At 43.1% G+C, this 26,444-nt stretch overlaps 1 protein-coding gene across 3 annotated transcripts in view; it reads left to right on the forward strand.

Annotated features, from left to right (window-relative positions):
• The window catches only part of TMOD1 (tropomodulin 1), a 161,514-nt gene that overhangs the window by 37,412 nt on the left and 97,658 nt on the right, over positions 1–26,444 (forward strand). For all 3 annotated transcript variants that reach the window (XM_030194454.1, XM_030194456.1, XM_030194455.1), the window contains exon 2: positions 23,198–23,367. In XM_030194454.1, coding sequence (XP_030050314.1) covers positions 23,248–23,367 — 120 coding nt within the window. In that variant the 5' untranslated portion in view covers positions 23,198–23,247. The remainder of the gene's footprint in view (positions 1–23,197; positions 23,368–26,444) is intronic.

Here is a 26,444-nt window from a genome sequence, read left to right on the forward strand (position 1 = left end):
GGTCGTGTTTTGTATTCTCGGTATGCCTAGTACTGGATTTGGGGGGGGGGGGGGTGTTAAAAAAAATGACCGGCCCCGGGTGTCAACTACCCTAGCTACGCCACTGCTGCCGACGTCTCCCTTCCCTTGCACTCGTTGGTTCCCTCAGTGTCCCGCCTTCTTCTGACGTCAGAAGAAGGCGGACACTGAGGGAACCAAGAGCGCAAAGGGAAGGGAGACGTCGGCAGCGCTCCGCTTTCACTGACGCTGCTGCGACCGGAAGTAAAAGATTTAAAGGCCCCAGGGCGCGGAGGGAAGGGCAGAGAGGCATGGATGGGAGGGCAGAGAGGCATCGATGGGAGGGCAGGGCCCAGGGAGAGGACAAATTGCTGGAAGGGGAGGGGAGAGAGGATTGCTGGCTATGGATGGAGGAGGGAAGGGCAGAGAGGGACAAGGATGGACATGGGGGCCCAGGGAGAGGACAAATTGCTGGAAATGGAGGGGAGGGGAGAGAGGAGGATTGCTGGCTATGGATGGAGGAGGGAAGGGCAGAGAGGGACAAGAATGGACATGGATGGGAGGGCAGGACCCAGGGAGAGAGGAGAAATTGCTGGAAATGGATATAGAGCAAGAAATGAAGAAGAAAGGAGAAAAGTAAAGAAATAAATGGAAAGGAAGCCCTGGAAATGGAGTTAAGAGGACAGATAGCAGCAGAATCAGATACTGAACCAGCATGATTGAAAAAAGAAAGTCACCAGACAACAAAGGTAGAAAAAAAATCATTTTATTTTCATTTTAGCATTTGGAATATGTCCACTTTGAGAATTTACATCTGCTATCTTATTTTGCAATGTATACCAATTTGTTTCTAAGAATATTGCTGACAATTCCTTTCAGTGTGGCAAGTGGTGAGCGATCATTTTCATGGGGGGGGGGCGTGATCATTTTCACGGGGGGGGGGGGGGGCGCCAATTGATAGTCTGCAGGGGGGCGCCAGAGACCCTAGGCACGGCCCTGTATATGGGGGTAATTATATAAGCAGTATTTTATATGTGAGAAGTACCCCACCACCACCAGTGGCCATATTTGGGGGAGGTGTTCATATGTACTGATTTCTGGAAGATAGTGTAGTTTGTGGGTCCTGATTGTGCACTGTTATGAGCACTGGGTAGATGGAAGAGAGAAAAATAACCTATGTGATTGCAAATAAAGACTCGGGGTACCATAGCCCAGTATAGACTGCCTCCAACTGAGCAAGAAGCTCCCCTTCTTCCAAAAGAAGTCATAAAAAATAGCATAGGATTCTTGGCGTGATACCTTCAAGAATATGTACATTGAGATTTTGGAAATCTTGGGTTGGCCTAGAGGTTCAGATAAGTGCTGTGGACAGACCCCAGTTTTGAGCCTTGTATTGGGCTTTCCTCTGGTGCCATGATTGGCTGAGGCTAGAGATGGTGTGGCAGCAGGGCCGGTGTTAAGGGTGGGAAAACAGGGCAATTGCCCTGGGCCCCCATGTCACTGGGGGCTCCAAACCTGCCTGAAGTCGAAAGGGACAATCTGCAAGTAAGCTTTGGGGCCCCCTCCCTAGCATGTGCCCTGGGCCCCATCATGTCTAGCATTCATAGCTCCTGAGGGATGGGAGAGTGTTTTCTGTATTAAACAATAACTCCTAGTGGCCAAATTCTATTACTGCAGGGTCCTTCGCTGCATCATGACCAGACTGGTTGTGTTGGGGTTTATGAAATAGGGAGAAAAATAATTGACCAGATCCCACTCCTAGGTTCAATGTACAGCAGTAGAAGGAAAATACTGGGTCAAAATAAAAAGGAAATCTTTCTATTTTTATGTGGAAGTTTGGGTAATTTGTTTTCGATAGTATTTTCCATTTAAGGCTCTGTTTGAAAACAAAGAGCACATGAGTCTTCAGACACAGCAACTGTGAGCCAAGCGTGTGACTGCTGCCTGCAACTGCAAGATTTACGTTCTAGCTTAAGAGCCCATTGTGCCTTCTCACTCGTGTTGTTGACTGCCACGTTTCTGCACAACATTAATATTATCACAAAGAATTACGAAATATGGGAAGAGAAACCTCTCAAGGACTGCAGAAAATTGTTCATCCTGTCACCAGTTTTAGATGTGTATGCTAAGGATAACATTACATTTCAGAAAAAAAGAAACCCAAAACAGGCATATGTCATCCCAAACCTGTTTCTTTAATTCTTTATTTTTCAACCTAATTTCTCAGTGTTTTCAACACATATAGTCAGTATACAAAGAACTGCGAAAACATTATCTCCTGCCCCCTCTTAATACTTGCACTCTGGATTAAATACTGTTTTCTTCAAAATTCAATTAAAAACTTTGTCCATTTAAGAATATTTATTTATTTATTTGTTGCATTTGTATCCCACATTTTCCCACCTATTTGCAGGCTCAATGTGGCTTACATTATGCCGTAATGGCGATCACCATTTCCGAATTAAGAAATACAGAGTGGTATTGCATTCGAGTGCATAAATGGCAGAGTAGATTGCAAAGTGGTGTTACATTGAAGTTCCTAAATGATAGAGTAGATTATAGAGTATTTTAAACAATCAACTATAGAAAGTTCATTTCTGGCATGAGAAATAAAGTGGTAATGCGTAGTGTTCATACGTGGTAACGTAGGCTAATCAGTCTAGTGTGGAGAGGTCGGTTTTGTCTAGTTCAGGTAGAGTCTAGTTGCCTAGTATTTAGGATGGATCATTATGGTATGCCTTTTTGAACAGGTTGGTTTTCAGTAGTTTTCGGAAGATTGTTAGATCATGCATTGTTTTTATGGCATTTGGTAGTGCGTTCCACAGTTGTGCGCTTATGTAGGAGAAGCTGGATGCAAATGTTGATTTATATTTAAGTCCTTTGCAGCTGGGGTAGTGGAGATTGAAGAATGCGTGCTGATCTTTTTGTGTTCCTGGTTGGTAGGTCTATGAGGTCTGACATATAGATCGGGACCTCACCGATAGTTACATTTAGGCCACTATGTTCTAATGATTAACACACAGTGTTATCATTCAGCTTGTGCTACAACTTCACTTGAATAAGATGGACTTTGTGGCACATAATATGTGATAATGCTATCATCATTTGATAATCAGTAAACAGTAGCCTTAGGGCCTTGTTTACTAAGGTGCACTATCGTTTTTAGCACACACTAAAAATGCTAGCGCGCTTACTTCACAGCTTAGTAAGCAGGGCCCTTAGGGACCTTTTTACTAAGCCGCGTAAGCGTCTATGGACGGCCAACGCGTGCCAAAATGGAGTTACCGCCCAGCTACCACGTGGCTCATGTGGTAATTTCATTTTGGCGCGCGGCCGAAAAATAATTTTTATTTTCTGGTGCACATCAGCTACACTCGCCAAGTGGCATTTGACATGTGTAGGTCATTACCACCTGATTACCGCGTGAGACTTTACCACTAGGTCAATGGCTGGCAGTAAGGTCTCAGACCCAAAATGGACGCGCACCAATTTTGATTTTGCCGCATGTCCATTTTCGGCAAGAATTTTTTTAAAAAGGCATTTTTCGCAGGTGCGTTGAAAAATGGATCTGCGTGCACCCAAAACACGTGCCTGTACTACTGCAGGCCATTTTTCAGCTCACCTTAGTAAAAGGATCCCTTAGTATTTTAAATTATTTTTAGCAAGTCCATTTTCTGCTTTCTGTAATACCGCTTTGTTAGGTGTTAAAAATTGTAAATGTGTATTTATTTTCCAACTGCTTAAATGTTCTGTGAAGTTATTAAAAAATCTGTGGTTGTAGGTGGTTTTGAACTGGAAGTCCATTTACTGGGTTCTTTTTTGCCATAGGATAAAATATATTATGTGTTAATTAAATGTCAACAGTGCAGAAAGGGCACAAAACACTGAGCAGAGGATACAAGATAAGCCAAGGGAGCAACGAGAGGGTGCAAGGGGAAGTGGTGTGTGTTTATTTACAACTTATTCTTAAACTGCAAATCATTACGGGGGGGTCTTTTACAACATAAGAATATGATTGGCCATACTGGGTCAGACCAATAGTGCATCTAGCCCGGTATCCTGTTTTCCAAACAGTGGCCAAGCCAGGTCACAAGTACCTGGCAAAAAGCAAAATCGTGGCAACACTCCATACTACAGGGCAAGCAGTTGCTTCCCATGTCTGCCAGGTTGCTTCCCTAGGGTTATCATATATTGTCCCCCAAAAAGGAGGACACGTGCCCTGCCCCTTTCGCACTCCACCCGCCCCCTTTCACATACCCCGTCACTCCCCTCCCCTTACCTTACTACTGCCCTGGTGGTCTAGTGACCTCTTCGGGGCAGGAAAGAGCCCCCTCTTTCCTGGCCGGAGCGCTGCCCTGCATGCATCCTTCCTGTTCGTGATCTCTGCGCCGATTCAAAATGGCCACCGAGAGTTGAAGTCTCGCGAGGTCACTTCAACTCTCGGCGGCCATTTCGAATTGGCGCCGAGATCACGAACAGGAAGGATGCATGCAGGGCAGCTCTCCGGGCAGGAAAGAAGGGGCTCTTTCCTGCCCCGAAGGCGGAAGAGGTCACTAGACCACCAGGGCAGTAGAAAGTAAGGGGGGGGAGGCTAGCAATCTGCCCGTTTGTCCGGATTTCTGGCCCACCAGCCTGGCCATTTGTCCAGAAATTCGGACAAACGGGCAGATTGACAAAACCCGCCCGGTTGCCTGGACAAGTCCTCAAAAAGAGGATATGTCCGGGTAAATCCGGACATATGGTAACCCTACATGTCTGCTCGCAGTAAAAATCAGCTGGTGGTAAAGGCTGAGACACCCATGGCGTCTCGGCATTTACCGCCAGCTGATTTTTACCAGAGCTAAAAATGCTAGCGTGGCTTTGTAAAAGGCCCCTTATATTCCTAAAAACAAAAAACCAAGACTCGTTATCTGCTTATAATCCTGGCTAATTGCAATACAGATCCAGATGTCTCCTATTGTGTACAAAACAATAATATTGATTGCTATATATACAGTGGGGGAAATAAGTATTTGATCCCTTGCTGATTTTGTAAGTTTGCCCACTGACAAAGACATGAGCAGCCCATAATTGAAGGGTAGGTTATTGGTAACAGTGAGAGATAGCACATCACAAATTAAATCCGGAAAATCACATTGTGGAAAGTATATGAATTTATTTGCATTCTGCAGAGGGAAATAAGTATTTAATCCCTCTGGCAAACAAGACCTAATACTTGGTGGCAAAACCCTTGTTGGCAAGCACAGCGGTCAGACGTCTTCTGTAGTTGATGATGAGGTTTGCACACATGTCAGGAGGAATTTTGGTCCACTCCTCTTTGCAGATCATCTCTAAATCATTAAGAGTTCTGGGCTGTCGCTTGGCAACTCGCAGCTTCAGCTCCCTCCATAAGTTTTCAATGGGATTAAGGTCTGGTGACTGGCTAGGCCACTCCATGACCCTAATGTGCTTCTTCCTGAGCCACTCCTTTGTTGCCTTGGCTGTATGTTTTGGGTCATTGTCGTGCTGGAAGACCCAGCCACGACCCATTTTTAAGGCCCTGGCGGAGGGAAGGAGGTTGTCACTCAGAATTGTACGGTACATGGCCCCATCCATTCTCCCATTGATGCGGTGAAGTAGTCCTGTGCCCTTAGCAGAGAAACACCCCCAAAACATAACATTTCCACCTCCATGCTTGACAGTGGGGACGGTGTTCTTTGGGTCATAGGCAGCATTTCTCTTCCTCCAAACACGGCGAGTTGAGTTCATGCCAAAGAGCTCAATTTTTGTCTCATCTGACCACAGCACCTTCTCCCAATCACTCTCGGCATCATCCAGGTGTTCACTGGCAAACTTCAGACGGGCCGTCACATGTGCCTTCCGGAGCAGGGGGACCTTGCGGGCACTGCAGGATTGCAATCCGTTATGTCGTAATGTGTTACCAATGGTTTTCGTGGTGACAGTGGTCCCAGCTGCCTTGAGATCATTGACAAGTTCCCCCCTTGTAGTTGTAGGCTGATTTCTAACCTTCCTCATGATCAAGGATACCCCACGAGGTGAGATTTTGCGTGGAGCCCCAGATCTTTGTCGATTGACAGTCATTTTGTACTTCTTCCATTTTCTTACTATGGCACCAACAGTTGTCTCCTTCTCGCCCAGCGTCTTACTGATGGTTTTGTAGCCCATTCCAGCCTTGTGCAGGTGTATGATCTTGTCCCTGACATCCTTAGACAGCTCCTTGCTCTTGGCCATTTTGTAGAGGTTAGAGTCTGACTGATTCACTGAGTCTGTGGACAGGTGTCTTTCATACAGGTGACCATTGCCGACAGCTGTCTGTCATGCAGGTAACGAGTTGATTTGGAGCATCTACCTGGTCTGTAGGGGCCAGATCTCTTACTGGTTGGTGGGGGATCAAATACTTATTTCCCTCTGCAGAATGCAAATAAATTCATATACTTTCCACAATGTGATTTTCCGGATTTAATTTGTGATGTGCTATCTCTCACTGTTACCAATAACCTACCCTTCAATTATGGGCTGCTCATGTCTTTGTCAGTGGGCAAACTTACAAAATCAGCAAGGGATCAAATACTTATTTCCCCCACTGTATATATATATATATATATATATATATATATAAAGCAATCAATATTATTGTTTTGTACACAATAGGAGACATCTGGATCTGTTTGCAATTAGCCAGGATTATAAGCAGATAGCGAGTCTTGGTTTTTTGTTTTTGAGTTTCTCATGCTGCCATAGACTGAGGGATTTGTTTTGAGAAATACCCTTATATTCCTAAGCATCTCACAAGCCACAATATAAGGAATGTTTATAATGAACAAATACACATTTATAGAAGAACAATGTCATTATAATCACATAAAATCCCAAACGCCTGCATAAATAACGGCATTTACAGTTTTCTGAATTCTCAGTCTTTATGCCTGCCTAAACTGGTTGGTAACTTATTCTAAAAGTTGTTCCAGGACACACAAAAGATCTGTCTAGGGGGGCAGCTGAGCTCTGCTTTGGAGAGAACCCGTGAAACTAAGGTCTGCTTTTGTTTAATCCCTTAGATGTACGCATACGTTGCTCCTTCTTGTTGTAATACCTGCTAGCATTTTCAGTACATTACTAGCAATAAATTTACAGAGGAATAACCAAGACGCTTTGACTGCTGAGGCAGGCATTTCATGCTGAATTAAGTTGATGTTCGAATAAAGTTTGACTTTTGTGTTTTCTACACAATGTCTGCACTTTAGGCAAAACTAATTGTTTCTGAATTTCAGATCTTAATGGTCTTACAAGGCATATGCATTTTGAAAGCTTTCTGAATATGAACTGGTGCAAATCATTTGGGGGGAGAGGTTACCAGCGTGGGCTACCGTTAAGACATGTTATTGTACAGTTAACCTCAGCTATTAGTAACCAGGGGGACCCTTTTACTAAACTGTGCTAGTAAATGGGCTTAGTGTATCCTTACATGGGTCTTTCCTGTGCACTTATCCCATTTCTAGCACAAACATATAAAAGTTTTTTTTTCTATTTATTGCATTTCTAGCTGTGAACTAATATGGTCCTCCTGTCCAGCTGCCCTCAAGAGTTCCAGGGAAGACTCCAGAGCAGGGGCACACTGCATACAAATCTATCTCATGAATATTCATTGTGGATATCTTGAAAACCTGACTGGCTGGGGTGCCTACAGGACCAGGTTTGGGAACCACTGGCCTAGTGGTTAGAGCAGTGAGCTAAGAACCAGAAAAGGCAGGGTTCAAATTCCACAGACAATCCTCACCTTTTTATGTCTAGCACTGCAATTTTTTAAATATTAAACTGCAACATCTGATGATCACTGGGCATCAGATGGTCACCCACTTTTGTCAGATTTCCTCATTTATGAACAATATTGCCTAGAACAGTGATGGCGAACCTATGGCACGTGTGCCAGAGAGGGCACGCACACCGTCGCCTCAGCCAGAGTCGTACTGCCGCTATGAACTACTGGCGCGATCGCGCTAGCAGTTCAAAGTTGTGTTGGAGCGGAGGAGAGACCTACCAGAAGTTCATTCACCCACCGGAAGTTCGTTCCCTCCTCCCTTCGAGTTCCAGGACCCCTCCCTCCAAATTTTAAAAGTCATCTATTTTACCTCGTCGGGGTTAGGGCGGCAGCATGCAGGCTCGGCTCGGTGCTTAGTTCAGATTTCCCTTCTCTCTCTCAGCTCTGGTCCCACCCTTGCGGAAACAGGAAATGAGGGTGGGACCAGAGCTGAGGGAGAGAGAAGGGAAAACTGAAAATTGAACTAAGCACCGAGCCGAGCCCGCGTGCTTTTTACCGCTGCTGCCGCTCTAACCCCGACGAGGTAAGATAGATGACTTTTGAAATTTGGAGGGAGGGGTCCTGGAACTCGAAGGGAGGGAGGGAGGGGGGAACCTGGAACTGGGAGGGAAGGAGGTTAAATTACCCTGTTGGCGTTTTGCGATAAATAATTAGATTTTGGGTTGCTGTTTGGGCACTCGGTCTCTGAAAGGTTCGCCATCACTAGCCTATAACAAGGGAGGTTCTCATTTCTTTCAGTTTTATAGCTCCCTTCCTAGCACCCTACCTCCTACCTTGAAAGCCTTCTTGCAGCTATGTCCTGCCTTCTCTTATGCAACTTCCTGTTTCCGCAGCTCTTAGGGCCAGACAAGTACAGTGATGATGGCCTAAGATTAGGGTTAGATGAAACAAAAAAGTGAGGAGAATGGATGAGGATACCAACTGTTTTATATTTATTCACTTAAAAAATTCACTTAAAAAATTACATGTGCATAAACAGCGACCCGACACGGCCGTGTTTCGGCACAATGGCCTGCTTCAGGGGTCTTTATAACCTTGAATGATGTAGTTTAGAATGTTTGTTCCAAGGGAAATAACAGGAAACAAATCTCTCTGGTCTCCTCTCTTCAAAAATAATATATATGAGATATATATATTTTTTTAAAAACGAGCATCTAAATACTCCTCTCCTATGAGTTATCGGCAAATTGCAAAAATGCAATTGGAACAAACATTCTAAACTACATCATTCAAGGTTATAAAGACCCCTGAAGCAGGCCATTGTGCCGAAACACGGCCGTGTCGGGTCGCTGTTTATGCACATGTAATTTTTTAAGTGAATTTTTTAAGTGAATTTTTTAAGTGAATAAATATAAAACAGTTGGTATCCTCATCCATTCTCCTCACTTTTTTGTTTCATCTTCACGGTGTCGTGAGGATTTTTTACCTCCTTTTTTGCCTTCGCTAAGATTAGGGTTACCATATGGCTCCTGAAAAAGGAGGACGGATTGAGCCAGCCGGGTTTTACTTACATTGCTTTCCATTGAAAGCAATGGAAGTAAAACCCGGCTGGCTCAATTACTTCCATTGAAAGCAATGGAAGTAAAACCCGGCTGGCTCAATCCATCCTCCTTTTTCTGGAGCCATATGGTAACCCTACCTAAGATGATTCACCCCCCCCCAAATTTTAATCACATGAAAATTAACTAGTTAATCGCATTAGTTAACTCAATTAATCCACAGCCCTAGTCAAAACCCAACTGGTCCCATTATACAGTAGACATGAACATTATCTTGTTTAGATTTCTGCAACCTAAACCACAGGGGTGACTTCAATGAGAGATTCTTAATGTATACGTAGAGTACTAGTAGCCATATTGGTCTTGGAGAAAACTGTAGTCTTTCTTTGTCGCAATGCCTCTTGAAGTGCTAACAAGAAAGGATGAAGTACATGAACTTTTGAGATATCTCAAGACTGCCTTAGATCAGAAGCCTATGATCTCAGAAGATCATATACTGCAATTTTTTTGATAATCTGTTTAAATGCTGTCACAACCTACACACATTCTATTGTTCATGCAAATGAAGAAATATCCTGGTATGCTTCTTTTGTGAAGATACTGACCCTTTACAACCATTACTGGTACTGCAGCATCTAGCATTTTCTTGACCAAGCAAAAAGTATTGTACTAGATTACAAAGCTCTGCAAAGCTGGGTTTCTTTTTTTGTGTGTGTGGGGGGGGGGGGGGGATAGAGTGAAGGAGGAGGGGGGTGAACCATTTTCCTTACTGGTACTTTCAGTAGAATTGTCCCATTCCTAAAGTTCCATTCAGTAGTGTGAGTAGAATTATACATACTGCTGAAGCCATCCAAAATCATTTTGGCCTCTATAAGCCAACTAGCAGGCAATATTTTCCAAACTATAGTTATTGTAAGAAGAGATATTACCACATATTTGGCACAAAAATAGAAAGATTTGGAAGTGTTTAGGAAGAGGAGCTTTGTTTAAACCTGACTTTCCTTCCACAGACATGCTTATAAAGATATTCTACTAAATAAATTGTTGCCTTATTCGGATACTCATAAACGTCTGCTTATGGTTGATGTACATCCAGGTCAGAGCACTGCTGCAGTCACACAACTTCCATTATTTCTTTTGGGTGGCATTTTGACATTTACATTTTTTATGTTTAATTCATATTTATTATCTATCTATTTATTTTATAATAACATTTATAGCCCACAATTTTCCAACTTACATTGGTTTATTGTGGCTTACATTAGCAACAGGGGAGTTAACAGAGTGGAAGAAACACAGCAAACCGGGCAGTACAATGGCAGGTATCACACATGACCCAACAGCCTGCTGAGACCCATCAATCTACCAAAATCTTGCAAACTAAAACAGCCACTCTAAGCTTTTATAAAATGCCCCCCCTAACCGTCGCAAACCGAACAGCACCCCCATGAGCAAAATACTGTTGAACTAGAAGTTTAAAAGCCTGCTTCGAGCCCGTACAGGAAGGGTGGACCAGAAGTTTTCCCAGATGCGTTGTAATTGAAGACCAACTCTGGAATTTAAATCATGCGGATCAAGTCTCTCCAAACGCAACTGCATGACATTTACATTTTTAAAGCTGTTCTACGTGTGAATAAAATTAGGAAAGCTAACTATAACAAGCCCTTTTTTGTTGTTGCTTTTTTTGCCACGTTATGCCTCAAAATATTTTTTTCGCACTCCTAGCTTTTATTATATTTAATTTTTCTCTTTTTGTGCTTCTGTGGGAAGTACATAAGTATTGCCACACTGGGACAGGCCAAAAGTCTATGAAGCCCAGTATCCTGTTTCCAACAGTGGCCAATCCAGGTCACAAATACCTGACAAGATCCCTGAAAAGCTCAATACATTTTATGATGCTTATCCCTGAAATAAGCAGTGGATTTTCCCAAGCCAATTTAATAATGGTCTATAGACTTTTTCTTTAGGAAGCCATCAGACCCTTTTTAAACCCCACTAAGCTAACTACCTTTACCACATTCTCTGGCAACAAATTCCAGCGTTTAATTGCACATTGAGTGAAGAAAAAGTGTCTCTGATTCGTAGTAAATTTACTAATCAGTTTCTGTACCTCCATCCTCAGTTGGCAAGCCTGGCCAGCTCAAGAGGACCTCAGTGAACTGAGAGCTGAGAGGCACTCGGATTATTGTATTACTGTTTATTTGGGTATGCTGCATAAATGGGTCAAATGGTTACCGTTGATCAAGAATACAGCTATGAGGTTGGTCTGTTCCACTTATTAGCTGGCACAAGACAGTACACTAGTACAACACGTCTGTATAGTACTGTCAATAAGACCAGACAGATCTAGATCACATCTGATTCTTCAAACAAAGATGTACAGGAAGACATTAGAGGATGGAGCCAAGAGGGTTTGAGTCACAAGCCACCTGGACCCTTTAACAGTTCCCAGACATATTTGCATGCTCCATGAGCAGGCCAATAATGATGCAAGTACTATGAGACTGTCAGTAGGGGTCGTGGCAGCCATTTTGTGACTGGACTCACTATGGAGAGGAGCTGAATATCGGCCAGAACCTGCATACATTCTGGCAGCCAGAACTGTTTGTATCTCCGGATATTCAGTACCAGTGCCCGGACGTGGCCTGGACTGAATTTCCAGATGTGTGCACAAATCCTAATTAATGCCAATTAACATCAATAAGTGGTTGTTAGCATCCAGTTATTGATGGTTAAAAGCTTGATAGCCATTTAAGTTGTGACACGTCTCCGAAGCAAGCCCAAATCTGGGCACCATGTATAGAATCTGGGGGGGAAGTGTTAAATTGTTAGGAGAGAAATACTACTGTTAACTCAAGACTTATGAAAATTTAGAGTTTCCCACATAGGACTAGATTCCATATATAGCACCAAAAAAAAATAAGCGTTGAGCACTATTCTATAAACGACGCTCTGAGTTGGGTGCTATTTATAGAATAGTGCCTAGCACCAGGAGCCATGCCTAATTTTTAGGTGCAAGGTTTTACATTAACTGAAACCAGGTGTAAATCCCTACACCCTACATTAAGCGCAGATCAGGCGTATTCTGGAACAGTGCATTCAAGTTCTGGGTACACCCATAACCCACCCATGTCCCTCCCATGGCCTTGCCTCCTTTTCAGATTCGCACGCTAGAATTTATACACACATCTTTATAGAATATGCCTAGCAAGAAATGTGCACAAATTCAAATTGTTGCCAATTAGCATTGATATTTGATTATTAGCAGTGCTAATTGGTTTGTTTTGCAATCAAATTGCACACTTAAATTGGGTGTGTGCCCTAATTTGTGAGCACAATTTAAAGCGCTATTTATAGAATCCGGGGGATAATGGAAGAAAGGGGCCCAGTTCGCAGCAACAATATGCCTATGATCCCAGAGTTCATATGTAATTTGCTCTTTATACATAACTCCCATAATTTATGAAGCCATTATGTTACAGATGGAGGACTCAGCCTTTTCCAGTATCTCGCAATTACACTTCTCGCTGCCAATAGCATACCAGAAATCAGTCTTTTATACTTCTGCAGTATTATCCACCCAGGATCTATTCCCAATAGCATTCCTAATGGAGAATTAGTTAAAGGTATATTAGTAATGTGCGAGAGAATGGCTTGTTGCCAAAAATGTTGGATATAGAGACAAGTCCACAACATATGTATAAATATCCTTACTTAATTACATTCTCTCCAACATAAATCTGAAGTCTTAGAATCCCATTTCACATTTGTTGTGGCATAACATAAGCTCTCATTAACAATTTAATCTGAGTATTCAAGAGGGCTGTTGAAATAGACTCTTGAAATATTTCAGACCATAGAGGGATCCAGTAAGATTCTCGATCAATAAAGCCAAGATCATTTTCTCACTTCTGAGGATATATGTGCACAGTGGACTCTATAGATATGCAATCCAACCTCTCTAATTCTGCCTACAGCAGTCAGTGTTTAAAAATAAATGAACTTTGTGGGCTGAATATCGACCAGACTAAGTACAGTGCACTCCATTTAAGTGCATGCTCTGTTTAACTGCAGGCCATACTTTGGTCCCGTTTTTGGCGCCATCAGTTTCTATGGGGAAAAACTTCGGTTTAGTGCACCACTGATAAGTGCAAGATTCACTTATATGCATGGTTTAAGACCGCTGCTCTGCAGGAAAGACTCCGCATAAGTGCGCGCACGGAATATGGAAGCCGATTGGCACATGACAACCAACGAGATTTCAAATTTACTGCCCCTTTAACTGCCATAGGCAGAATAAGCGAAAGAATGTTGTTAGAGTGTACACTGGGGTCGCCGTCGTCGTTGCGCAACTGTAAGACTTTAACACTGGCTGAACGAATAGAAGTTCTTAAAAAATTAGAAAACAAAGTCAAGCATCTATTGCTAAAGAATATGGTGTCAATCCCAGTCAAATTTCACGTGTCTTGAAGCAGAAAGACCAGCTTCTGGAAGACTGGCAAAACAATACAAATCTAAAACGAAAACGGGCGGGAAAAGATGCTCTTCGGTGGTTTTCTTGAGTCAGAAGCAGACAGTTTCCTGTCAGTGGTCCACTGCTTATGGAGAAAGCTAATCAGCTAGCTGAAAGTCTTGGACTAACTGAATTCAAAGCCACTGTTGGATGGTTGGAAAGATAGAAGGAGAGGAACAACATAAAATTCAACAAACAACATGATGAAAAACAAGACGCTGATGACTTTGGTGCTGAAAATTGGGTTGTTTCAGTTCTTCCTACCATCTTGAACGAGTTTGCACCTCGTGACATTTTCAATGCTGATGAAAACGGTCTCTACTGGCGAGCGATTCCTGATGGAACATTTGCATTCAAACAAGCCGAAACTACAGGAGGTAAAACGTCGAAGGACTGACTGACGATCCTCCTTTGCTGCAATATGGATGGGAGTGAGAGGTTGGAACCACTCGTCATTGGAAAGAGCAAACAGCCCCGTTGCTTCAAGAATGTTAAGCAACTTCCTATGTCATACGAGCCTAACGCAAATTCATGGATGACGGGGGAAATTTGGAAGCAGTGGCTAAAGAAGTTAGACACTAGAATGCGGACACAAAAGCTTCAGATTTTGTTGCTTTGTGATAATTGTACTGCATACAGTGATGATGTCAGGCAGTCTAACGTCAAGGTGGTCTTCCTGCCACCAAACACTACCTCTCTGATCCAACCTATGGATCAGGGCATAATAGCCAATTTCAAACAACATTATCAGGCTCTTGTGCTACGTCGTCTGATGAGCATTATGGATGACCAGACTGGCAAGGATAAACGTGCTGTTGAACTGGCTCATAATCTATCACTGTTGGATTCCCTACATATGCAGAAAGAAGCCTGGAATCATGTTACACAGGCAACCATTGTGAACTGCTACAAGCGGGCAAGCTTCGTTAGGGATGTGGAGAGGAACGAAACAGATGCAGCTGTTGCAAACGCATCAGATGAACAGGCTATTGACATCCCAGCCGGTGTTAGTGAAGAGGAGTTTCATCACTATGTAGCTGTTGATTACAATCTACAAACAGCTGATGACAGCACTGATGTCCAGATATGTGCCTACACGCAGGCAACGGCTGATGATGAAACAGATGATGAAATGAGCAGCGAGGCACATGCTGATGAAATTCAACAACCTCCTGTCACTTTTGCAAGATTGCTAGAGTCTCAACACCGTTCGGGCCTATCTGGAGGCCACTGGATGTCAGTGGTATGACAATTTTTACCGTCTGGCAGACGTAGTCTATGGAACTCACAGACACAAGAGTGTACAGAGGACTGTGACTGATTACTTCAAGTAAGCCTAATGTCAGTTAACGGAGACTTTAACACACTAATAGGGCAGATGTTTATGTGGCTTTCTGTTCCCTCTATACTCCTGGGTACCTCTAGGTTTAATTGTTCTGATTTGGGTAGTACAGCACCATTTCATAAAATAGTTGGTCTAAATGGCTAAGGCTTAGGCTAGAAGACTCATTTCACAACTAGGGTCAAAGGCCAGGGAGTCTCAAGGAAAGCTAAAGACAGTATTTCCTATATGAGTCAAGGTTTTATAATCAGGGGAGTTTCCATAAGAACATAAGTGTTGCCATACTGGGCCGACTGAAGGGCCATCAAGCTCAGCATCCTGTTTCCAACAGTGGCTAATCCAGGTTACAAGTACCTAACAAGAGCCCAGAACAGTAAAACAGATTTTATGCTGTTTTCCTAGAAATAAGCAGTGGATTTTCCCAAGTCCACTTATGACTTAAGGACTTTTCTTTTAGGAAATTATCCAAAGCTTTTTTAAAACCTGCTAAGCTAACTGCTTTTACCATATTCTCTGGCAATGAATCTAAGTGTTTAATTACACGTTGAATGAAGAAATATATTTTCCAGTTTGTTTTAAATTTACTACGTAGAAGCTTCATTGCGTGCTACCTAGTCCTAGTATTTGTGGAAAGAATAAATGAGATTCACATCTACCCATTCCATTCCACTCAGTGTTTTATAGACCTCTATCATATCTCCCCTCAGCTATCTCTTCTCCAAGCTGAAGAGCCTTTACTGCTTTAGCTTTTCCTCATAGGGAAGTCATCCCATCCCATTTCTCATTTTTGTTGCTTTTCACCGTACCTTTTTTAATTCTGCTATTTCTTTTTTGAGATGCAGTAACCAGAATTGCACACAGTATTCGAGGCGCAATCACAGCATGGAGCAATACAAAGGCATTATAACAGTTTCATTTTTGTTTTCCATTCCATCTGTTTTACTGTTTTGGGATCTTGCCAAGTACTTGTGACCTGGAATGGCCACTGTTGGAAACATGATACTGAGTTTCATAGACCTTCAGTATACAGATACAGACAATTAGCTTATAACCCACCAATTCCAGTCATGTAGTTCACAGTGGGTTACAGTAAGAAAACTAGAACAAAAAACATCTAGGATGCAAAAAAGTCATCAAAGTGCTAACCACAGCACTTGATCATTTCTTTGCTATATACTTCTCAAAGAGTAATGTCTTTAAACCCTTCTTAAACATATTATAACTAGTCAAAAATATCAGATCAGCTGGTAAAAAAAACTCCGTTTTGCAGCGTGATATGCAAATAAACATGTAAAAAGCTTTTTATATATAGTTTCCCCGAGGACTAGGAAAACAAAAGAACAGAGAGCATCGTAGACATACGTATGTCTCGCCGATGAATGACATAACATATGAATCATATATTGTGGAATCTTCCCATTCATAGTTTTCCAAAGCAAATTACCCAGTTTAAAAAGTATTCTAGCCTTCACTTTCAACCAGTGAAGCTTAACAAAGTAGGGCATAATCCTCTCTGATTTTTTAAAGGCATAAATTAGGCGAACCGCTACATTCTGTATTGTCTGTAACTTCTTTAGCAAGTTTTGTGTTGATCTCAAATATATAATATTACAGTAATCTTATTTGCTAAGTATCAATGATTGAACAACAAGTCTGAACATATCTTCAGGTAGATATTTACGAATAGCCCTTAGGTTTTGCATAATAAAGAGCAAACTTCTAACAACAGCATTAACTTGTTGTCCACAACAATACCTAAGATTTTTATTGATTGGTCTAATGGGAAACATTCAACATTGATAATCAAGTTCGAACTGACTATTTGTTTTTGCTTTGTATGTACTAACATGAATTTGGTTTGGCTCTATTTATTTTTAAATGTATGACATCCACTTGGTTGCAATAGAGAGACAACAGACTGTTGAATCATACAGGTCTTGTAAGCTAGATTTTAAACTGGAAAACTATGGTAATATTATCAATATAACTTGTAAAACCTTCCTTCTCTAAGTGCTTTCCCAAAGATGACAGAAGGACAATAAACAATATCAGAGACAGTTGGGAATCCCTGTGGGACACCTGAAGATAATTACCAATTTCCAGAGATCTGATCCTGAAATTTAACACACTATGTTCTAGTAGTTAGGAAGCTCTTAAACCAGGACATAACATTGCACATAACACCAAAGTTACCGAGAATTTTTAATAAAACCTTATGATCAACAAGATCAAAAGCGCTTGATAAATCCAGTTGCATAGTTTTCCAAGTACTGCTTTTACCATATTCTCTGGCAATGAATCTAAGTGTTTAATTACACGTTGAATGAAGAAATATATTTTCCAGTTTGTACTCTCTGACAAGTACTTTTAAAAGACCTGATATAATTCAATAATGAGATTAACAAGGTTTCCGTGCTATGATCTGCACGGAATCTTGATTGTGACCTGATTGTGATGAGTGTAACAAATTAAGTAAGCCACTAATAGGCAGATGATCAAAAGCGAACGTCGGTGCTAGAGGCTGCTAGCGCCATACTAGCGCTGGCGTTTGCTACCGCCCCATGATGAGAGCCCTCGAGCGCGTGAAACAACGCGCTCGAGGGCTCTTTGCGCAAGTAGCATGCTAATGCATGCTAAACAGGGCTTAGCGCATTCATCGCCAATGATCAGCGGTCAGCGCGCCAAAATTTGGGTCGCTGGCTGCGGCAAACCCTATGCCAACTCCAAGCTGGAGTTAGGGTTTGCAGGTCATTGGGGAGGAATGGTGAGCCCTGTCCAGCATACAGTTGCATGCTGGCAGACCCCCGCTTCCCCCCCCCCCCCAAAAAAAAACAAACCTGCCAACAGAAAGCTGGAGGTCCGGCGGACCTCTGGTCCCCCCCCAACAACCCCCCCTAGGTTCAGGAAGGGCTGGAGATCCGGTGGGTCTCCAGCCCCCCCCCCCAAACCACCAGAAAATGGTCCCTGGTGGTCCAGTGGCCGCTTTTCTAAACCCCCTCTCAGCGAGTGACGGGGGGGGGGGCTGGAGGTCTGGCGGACCTCCGGTCCCCTTGATGATCCCATCCCCCCAGGTTCAGGGAGGGCTGGAGATCCGGTGGGTCTTCAGCCCCCCAAACCCCCAGAAAAAGGCCCATGGTGGTCCAGTGGCCGCTTAAACAGTGTCCGTTAAAAAGAACCCCCTCCCGGCCCCCCTACCTTTGTTGGAGGAGGGAGGTAGCCTGCCTCCCTCCTCTCCCTTGGGTTGACGCCGCCGCAAAATGGCTAACAATACACAGATATATAATAATAAAACCAATATAAATATCAGACTATAAAAAAACATTGTGTCACTAAAAATGCTGTCCAAATAACATATAATCCTCTCTTCAGTTGAGTTCATATTCTCACCAGAACAACTTACGTAATCTAAATAAAGTATCAACCGCGTAACAAAACCTCTTGCTAATGTTCAGAATGTTGGACATGCTTGTTTAAACAGCCCTGTTTTCAATTGCTTTCTAAAATCTGCAATACTTTCAGTTTTGGTCAGCTCCTGTAGCAATGCATTTCACTCTGCTGGCCCTGCTACCAAAAAGGCACAGTCATTTGTTCCAGTGAAGGAATATGCAGTTTATGAAACCTTTCTGATCTCAGTGGTCACACTGGTCTATAACAGTTGTCAATGGAGTATTTATTTAATGAGGAGTGCCCTCATTCGGGGGTCTTTTTACGAAGCTGCGGCAAAAGGGGGCTGCGCTGGCGTGTGTTTTTGACGTGTGCCAAGGCCCTCTTTTACTGCAGCGGGTAAAAGGCAGGTCTTTGATTTTTTTCAAGAAATGGCTGAGCAACAAGTGAAGCACTTGCTACATGGCCATTTCAGGGGGGGGGGGGGGGACATTTACCAGCGCCCATTGAGGTGGTGGTAAGGCCTTCCATGCTAACCCAGCGGTAACTGGGCAGCGTCCAGCACTGCTCGATTACCACTGGGTACACACCGGTGCTACAAAAATTGAAACATTTTTGCAGCACCAGAAATGGCGCATGCTGGGTGAGGGAATGACGGCTGGGCCTGCTGCGATAGCCCGGCAGTACTTCCCTTTTCGCAAGTGGTAAGCCCGTGTTGGGCTTACTACCGCTTCATAAAAGGGCCCCTCAAAACCCAATGAATTAAGGTGAAGATTTTAAACTTGGATCCTCCAAACCACCAAAAGTAAGTGCAACATGGCCAAAGCACCATGGACTGGATTCAGGAAATGGCGACCCAAATTTGGGCTGACAAAGGGGGTGTTTTACAAAGCCACGCTACTGTTTTTAGCTCATGGTAACAGTCAGCTGGTGGTAAATGCTGAGACATCCAAAGTACTTTTCTCATATTATTATTCTTAACAAAAACAAAATTATCCAAAAATATATATCTTAACATTTTTTTTAAAAAGTGCTCATATGTTCTCAGATGGACTGTCACAGACCTTCTGGCCTTAAACTATGGCCTCAGGCATTTAGTCATCGCACATTTCACAATGATTTTATAGTGCCAACTCATAGAGGGGTCCTTTTACTAAGCTGTGGTAAAAGGGGGCCTGCACTAGAATAAGCGTGTGTTTTTCATGTGCACTGAGACCCCCTATTACTGCAGCGGGTAAAAGGCTGTCTTTTCCCAAGGATAACAAATGGCCGTGTGGTAAGTGAACCACTTGCTGCTCAGCCATTTCGAGGGCAGCACTTACCGCCACCCGTTGAGGGGGCGGTAAGGGCTCCCACGCTAACCCGACAGTAACCAGGCAGTGCAAGGCGCTGCCCAATTACTGCCGGATAAGCACCAGCGCTACAAAATTGAAAATATTTTTGTAGCAGCTGAAATGTTGCACACTGGAGGTGGGAACCCCTGGCAGTGGTTCTGATTTTGTGTGTGGCAACCCTTTAGTATAAGGGCCCCACACTCCCCTGGATTCTATATATATATTTATTTAGATTTTGCTCACACCTTTTTCAGTAGTAGCTCAACCTGAGTTACATTCAGGTACTCTGGATATTTCTCTGTCCCAGGAGGGCTCACAATCTAAGTTTGTACCTGAGGCAATGGAGGGGTAAGTGACTTGCCCAAGATCACAAGGAGCAGCAGCAGGATTTGAACTGGCCACCCTGGATTGCAATACCGGTGCTGTAACCACTAGGCCACTCCTCTACTCCTTTCTTTCATGAACAGGGTGATATCTATTCCATTCCCATATATAAATTTGCCAGCCAACCGTGGTCCTTTTCCAGCATTTTTGTCCTTGAATACAGAACAAATTATTTATTTAATATGTCATCTTTTTCCTCATCCCTCTCCACATAGCAGTTCTCAGCATCTTTCAGTCTTACAATTCAATTTCTAGCCTTTCTTCTTTCTCCAATATACCTGAAAAAAGTTTTGTCGCCTATTTTTACATATCTAGCCATTTTTTTCTTCTGCCTGTGCTTTTGCCAGCTGTATTTCTCTCTTTGCTTCTTTGAGTGTTATCCAGTATTTTCTGTATTCCTCTCCTTGAATTCTTCTGTAAATCGTGAATCCTACCTCTTTTGCCTTTATTTTTTCAGCCACTTGCTGAGAGAATCATATCAGCCTAGCATCTCCCACTGTGTTCGTCCCCCCCAACCCTAACAGCCCTCCTACATCTTTACGTACCTGCGGCTGCTGCAACATGCACCTTGCATCCAGATAGGGCCAGCACATAAAACAGAAAGGAATCACTGGGCCTGCCTTGAAGTTTGAACCTATGTGCATGCTGAGGCAATTCTGCCATGACCCAGCTCCTTCAACATTGATGCTGGCATTGAAGGGGGCAGGACATGGTAGAGATGTCTCAGTGCACATATAGGCTGAAGCCTCAAGGGTGAACCTATCACAAGGAGCAGCAGTGGGATTTGACCCGGCCACCTCTGGATTACAAGACCAGTGCTCTAACTACTAGGCCACTCCTCCATTCTACATATAGTGTGCCTAGATCTACGTGTGGTTCTGTGCGTAAATCTATGTGTACTCTATAACTATGCCTGTAAATTAATTGTTTTAACAAGCTGTTAAGTGTTAACAGCTCTTAACAAGCAATAATCAGCACTAATTGGCAAGAAGTAGAATTTACTTGTGTACATTGCTAAGAGCATTCTGTAATGTACTGTGCCTAAATTCTAAGGTGCACAGGCAAAAAGGGGCGTGCATAGGAGCGTGAGAATGGGTGTTTCACGGGCGTTCTAAAATCTACGAGCGTTGTTACAAAATATGGGCTGTAATTTCAACGCAGGGGGCCCGGCCCGGTGGCAGACGGTCGACAACAGAGTGCGGGTGGGACTGTGGTGCTGGGCCCCACTTGGAGGCCCAGGCCTGGGGAATTTTGTGCCCCCTGCCCCCCCCCCCCCTCTTGGCAGCCCTGCTTAGAGGCAGATGCTCAAAAGTCTGACACTGTTCTAAACAGCGCCAGAAAAATACTACAACAACAGCTTGGTGAAGGAACTCCTTAATGCTCAATGCTAATGACATGCAAATTTAGGCACGTTGTTAGCACTGAGCATTAGGGAAAGACGCTGGAGGACAATGTTTGGCACATGCGCTCAAGAGTTATGTATTAAGCCCAGCTCTTAAGTGCATGGCCAGACTCAAAGGAAAAAGGACCCCAGACCTCTCACTGACCCCAAAGACATGAGGGCCTGGTGGTCCAGTGAGACTCCTGACTAGGACCCCCCCCCCCCCCAAAAGACTATCCCTGGTGGTCTAGTGTTGGCACCCCAACCCGCTCTTACCTTCAAGAAGGAGGAAGGTCTAGGACTCCTTCCCTCCTCCTGCTGGGCGCATCCTCAAAATAGCGACGCCCTGCCCTGCCTGGTGCCTCCAAGAATGCACAGGGTGGGACCTAATTATCTAGCAGGAGGAGGGAAAGAATCCTAGTCCTTCCTCCTTCAAGGTAGGAGAGGGTTGGCCACCACTAGAACACCAGGGCTATTCTTTGGGGTAGGTCCTGGCCAGGGGTCCCACTGGACCACCAGGGTTTAATTAATTTTTGAGGGGATCTAGGTCCACTGGAATACCAGGCTTTATGTATTTGGGGGAAGTGGGGGATCTGGGGTGCACCAGACCACCAGGCCTTCATGTCGTTGGGGGGGATTGCGGGTCTGGGGTCCACCAGGCCCTTACATCATTAGGGGGTGGGGAGAATGATTCGCCACCCTTCCTGGTCTCCCCATTCTTCTTCAATGGCTTGGCACAATCCTAATGCCAGCTCCAAGCTGGCGTAGGGTTTGCCACAGGGAGAGCACCCTTGTTTGGTGTGCTGCCCGCTGAGCATTGGGGTGGAATGCAGGGGGCCCTCTTTAGTATGTATTTGCATGCTCATTGCAACTAGAACCAACAAGCTCATTGTTTCATGTGCTAGTTGGCTCTGAGCATTCAGCGCTCTCAAATGCAGGTGCTAGTCAGGCGCTAATAGCCTCTAGCACCTGCATTTGCTTTTGAGCATTGGGACATTAGACTTACAAAATTTCATAGTAAACTATGGAATTTTGTAAGTCTATATGCTTTGAAAATGAACCCCAAAGCAAACTGCAATGTGTAATGTAAGTTAAATTTTGTTGGTAACCCCAAATTGGAACTTTGATTTTTGAGATAGAATAAGACCAAAAGCCAAACCATAGAATATTTGTCTTTTTTGGTCTGGTTGGCCTTCCAAGAAGTAGTACAGTTTTATCACTAAGAATCTTCTTAATTCTTGGCCTACTCTCAACTCCAGTAGTCGTTCACATCTTACACTTAGGTTCAGCGTACTTTCTACATGAAAACAAACTCACACTAGGGCCTCCATATCTCAAATATCTATAAACACGGTGAATCAGAGGAGTTAACACAGACTCCACTATGTACCCTTAAAGTAAGTTGATATAATGATCCCACAAAAGGCTTTCCTGGGCTGATATTACACCCATAGTCATAACTGGTACATCAAAACGTCAGCCATAGTTTTGCTTTCAGGTGTATCAAACACATCAACAGATCTTGTTTTTCTGTTTATTTACAGGTCTCCATTCCATATAAATCTGTGCGGGCAAGAGGACAGTTTTATCTAGAATGTCATATAGACAAGAACTAGAAAAATATCGGGATCTGGATGAGGATGAAATCCTAAGTACATTAACAGAAGAGGAGTTGAGAAAGTTAGAAAATGAATTGGAAGAGCTGGATCCTGATGTAAGTCCTGTCTGTTTCGAGGGTGAAGCTTTACACCAGAAAAACAATTATTTGGTAGATGCTGTTGTGATTTACCATGGGGCACTGATAGTCACTTCTTCTCCACTCAAATATCCATTTTCTGCTGCATTCATTTTTGTCTGTAATTTTTGTTTTCCAGACAAGACTAGGAAACAATTTTGCATTTTTATTTTACAGTCAACAGCTATCAAATCTTCTTTATAGAACTGCTACTGAGCAGGATGTCTAGACTCTGCTCCATTCATCTATAAACAATACATGCCAGGGTTTTTTAGAACTTTCTTAAGAAAACCAAAAGGGTATGGATAGAGAACTTCGAACACAATTGTATAAACAAAAATTATAAATATGTGTGTGAAAAGGAGAAATTGTCAGAGTTAGGACTCACCCAAGCGGAATTCCACCATAAGGTTTAAGGCTATTCCTAGAGGGTGGATGGGTTTCTCTATCATTGAAAATCGCCCATGTGTTCAAATGAACAACAGTGAGCAAGCAAGTGATCCCAATAAAGGGGGAAGGGAAAGGGAAATGGGACTTGATATACCGCCTTTCTGAGGTTTTTGCAACTACATTCAAAGCGGTTTACATATATTCAGGTACTTATTTTGTAGCACGGGCAATGGAGGGTTAAGTGACTTGCCCAGAGTCACAAGGAGCTGCAGTGGGAATCAAACTCAGTTCCCCTGGATCAAAGTCCACTGCACTAACCACTAGGCTACTCCTCATTACAGAGACGTGACTACAATTTTACCTATATTATAAACTGAAGCTCACTATTTAGAAACATAGAAACATGACGGCAGATAAAGGCCATATGACCCATCCAGTCTGCCCATCCTCTGTAACCCCTAATTCTTCCTGTTCCTAAGCGATCCCACATGTTTATCCCATGCCTTTTAAAATTCTGGAACAGTCCTAGACTCCACCACCTCCACTGGGAGGCCATTCCACGCCTCCACCACCCTTTCTGTGAAATAATACTTCCTTAGGTTACTTCTAAGCCTATTCCCTCTTAACTTTGTTGTATGCCCCCTCATTCCAGAGCTCTCCTTCATTTGAAAAAGGCTCTCTTTCTGTACATAAATGCCCTTGAGATATTTAAACTTTTTTCTATCATGTCTCCTCTGTCCCAGCGTATACATGTTTTGAGGTTCATAAGCCTGTCCCTATAATTTTTGCATTCAAGGCCGCTTACTAATTTCGTAGCTGCCCTCTGGACCAACTCCATCCTGTTTATATCTTTCCTTAGGTGCGGTCTCCAGAACTGCACGCAGTATTCCAAATGAGGCCTTACCATAGACTTACAGTATACAACAGCACTATCACCTCCTTTTTCCTGCTGGTCATGCCTCTCTTTATGCACCCAAGCAGCCTTCTGGCTTTGGACGTCGCTTTTTCAACCTGTTTGAAAGCTTTAAGGTCGTCAGACACAATCACCTATCCTAATATATAAAAGTATTAGCTCTCACATACATACATACATACATACATACATACACTTACACAAGTGTTCACCCCTCATTCATTCATTTTTTTTTTCAGGCTATAGTTAATGTAATGGTATTTTTGTCACAGTCTTGTTACATTTAAATTACTAAGGGCTAAAGTGAAATATAAAGACGTTAACTTGTACTCACATTTATATCATAAAAATGTTGTCCCTACAATACACGCGTTCTTTTACTTTCCTACTAATGTTCATTTATTTATTTGTTACATTTGTATCCCACATTTCCCACCTATTTGTAGGCTCAATGTGGCTTACATGGTTACAGAAAGATGATTAAGAACTGTGGTGTTAACAATTACAAGGTGATAGTATGATTAAAATGGGAACTACTGTGGTTCGCCCACTGGGGGAACGAGCAAAAACGAGCAACTGAAGATTTGTGTTACATCCATGTTGTGTTTTAGTGATGATGTGTTTCAGTGACCTGGTTGAAAAGTGAGGTGAAGGAAGCTATTAGGGCTAAAAGAAACTCCTTCAGAAAATGGAAGAAGGAACCGTCTGAAAATAACAAGAAGCAGCATAAGGAGTGTCAAAGCAGATGCAAGGCGCAGATAAAGAAGGCCAAGAGGGATTACGAAAAAAAATTTTCAGTATATTAAAAGCAGGAAGCCAGCAAAATAATTGGTTGGGGCGCTGGATGACCGAGGGGTAAAAGGGGCAATCAAGGAAGACAAAGACGTAGCGGAGAAATTGAATTAATTCTTTGCTTCGGTCTTCACCGAGGAAGATTTGGGTGGGATACCGGTGTCGGAAATGATATTTCAAGCGGATGAGTCGGAGAAACTTACTGACTTCACGGTAAACCTGGAGGACGTAATGGGGCAGTTTAGCAAACTGAAGAGTAGCAAATCTCCTGGACCGGATGGTATTCATCCTAGAGTACTGATAGAACTGAAAAATGAGCTTGCGGAGCTACTGCTAGTGATATGCAATTTATCCTTAAAATCGAGCGTGGTACCGGAAGATTGGAGGGTGGCCAATGTAACGCCCCCTTTTTTAAAAAAGGTTCCAAGGGACATCCGGGAAATTATAGACCGGTGAGTCTGATGTCGGTGCCGGGGAAAATGGTAGAGGCTATTATTAAAAACAAAATTACAGAGCACATCCGAGGACATGGATTACTGAGACCAAGTCAGCACGGCTTTTGTGTGGGGAAATCTTGCCTGACCAATTTACTTCAATTCTTTGAAGGAGTAAACAAACATGTGGACAAAGGGGAGCCGGTTGATATTGTGTATCTGGATTTTCAAAAGGCGTTTGACCTCATGAAAGGCTACAGAGGAAATTGGAGGGTCATGGGATAGGAGGAAAAGTCCTATTGTGGATTAAAAACTGGTTGAAGGATAGGAAACAGAGAGTGGGGTTAAATGGGCAGTATTCACAATGGAGAAGGGTAGTTAGTGGGGTTCCTCAGGGGTCTGTGCTAGGACCGCTGCTTTTTAATATATTTATAAATGATTTAGAGATGGGAGTAACTAGCGAGGTAATTAAATTTGCTGATGACACAAAGTTATTCAAAGTCGTTAACTCGCGACAGGATTGTGAA

The sequence above is a fragment of the Microcaecilia unicolor genome, chromosome 2 (assembly GCF_901765095.1).
Source record: "Microcaecilia unicolor chromosome 2, aMicUni1.1, whole genome shotgun sequence".
Classification (NCBI taxonomy): Eukaryota; Metazoa; Chordata; class Amphibia; order Gymnophiona; family Siphonopidae; genus Microcaecilia; species Microcaecilia unicolor.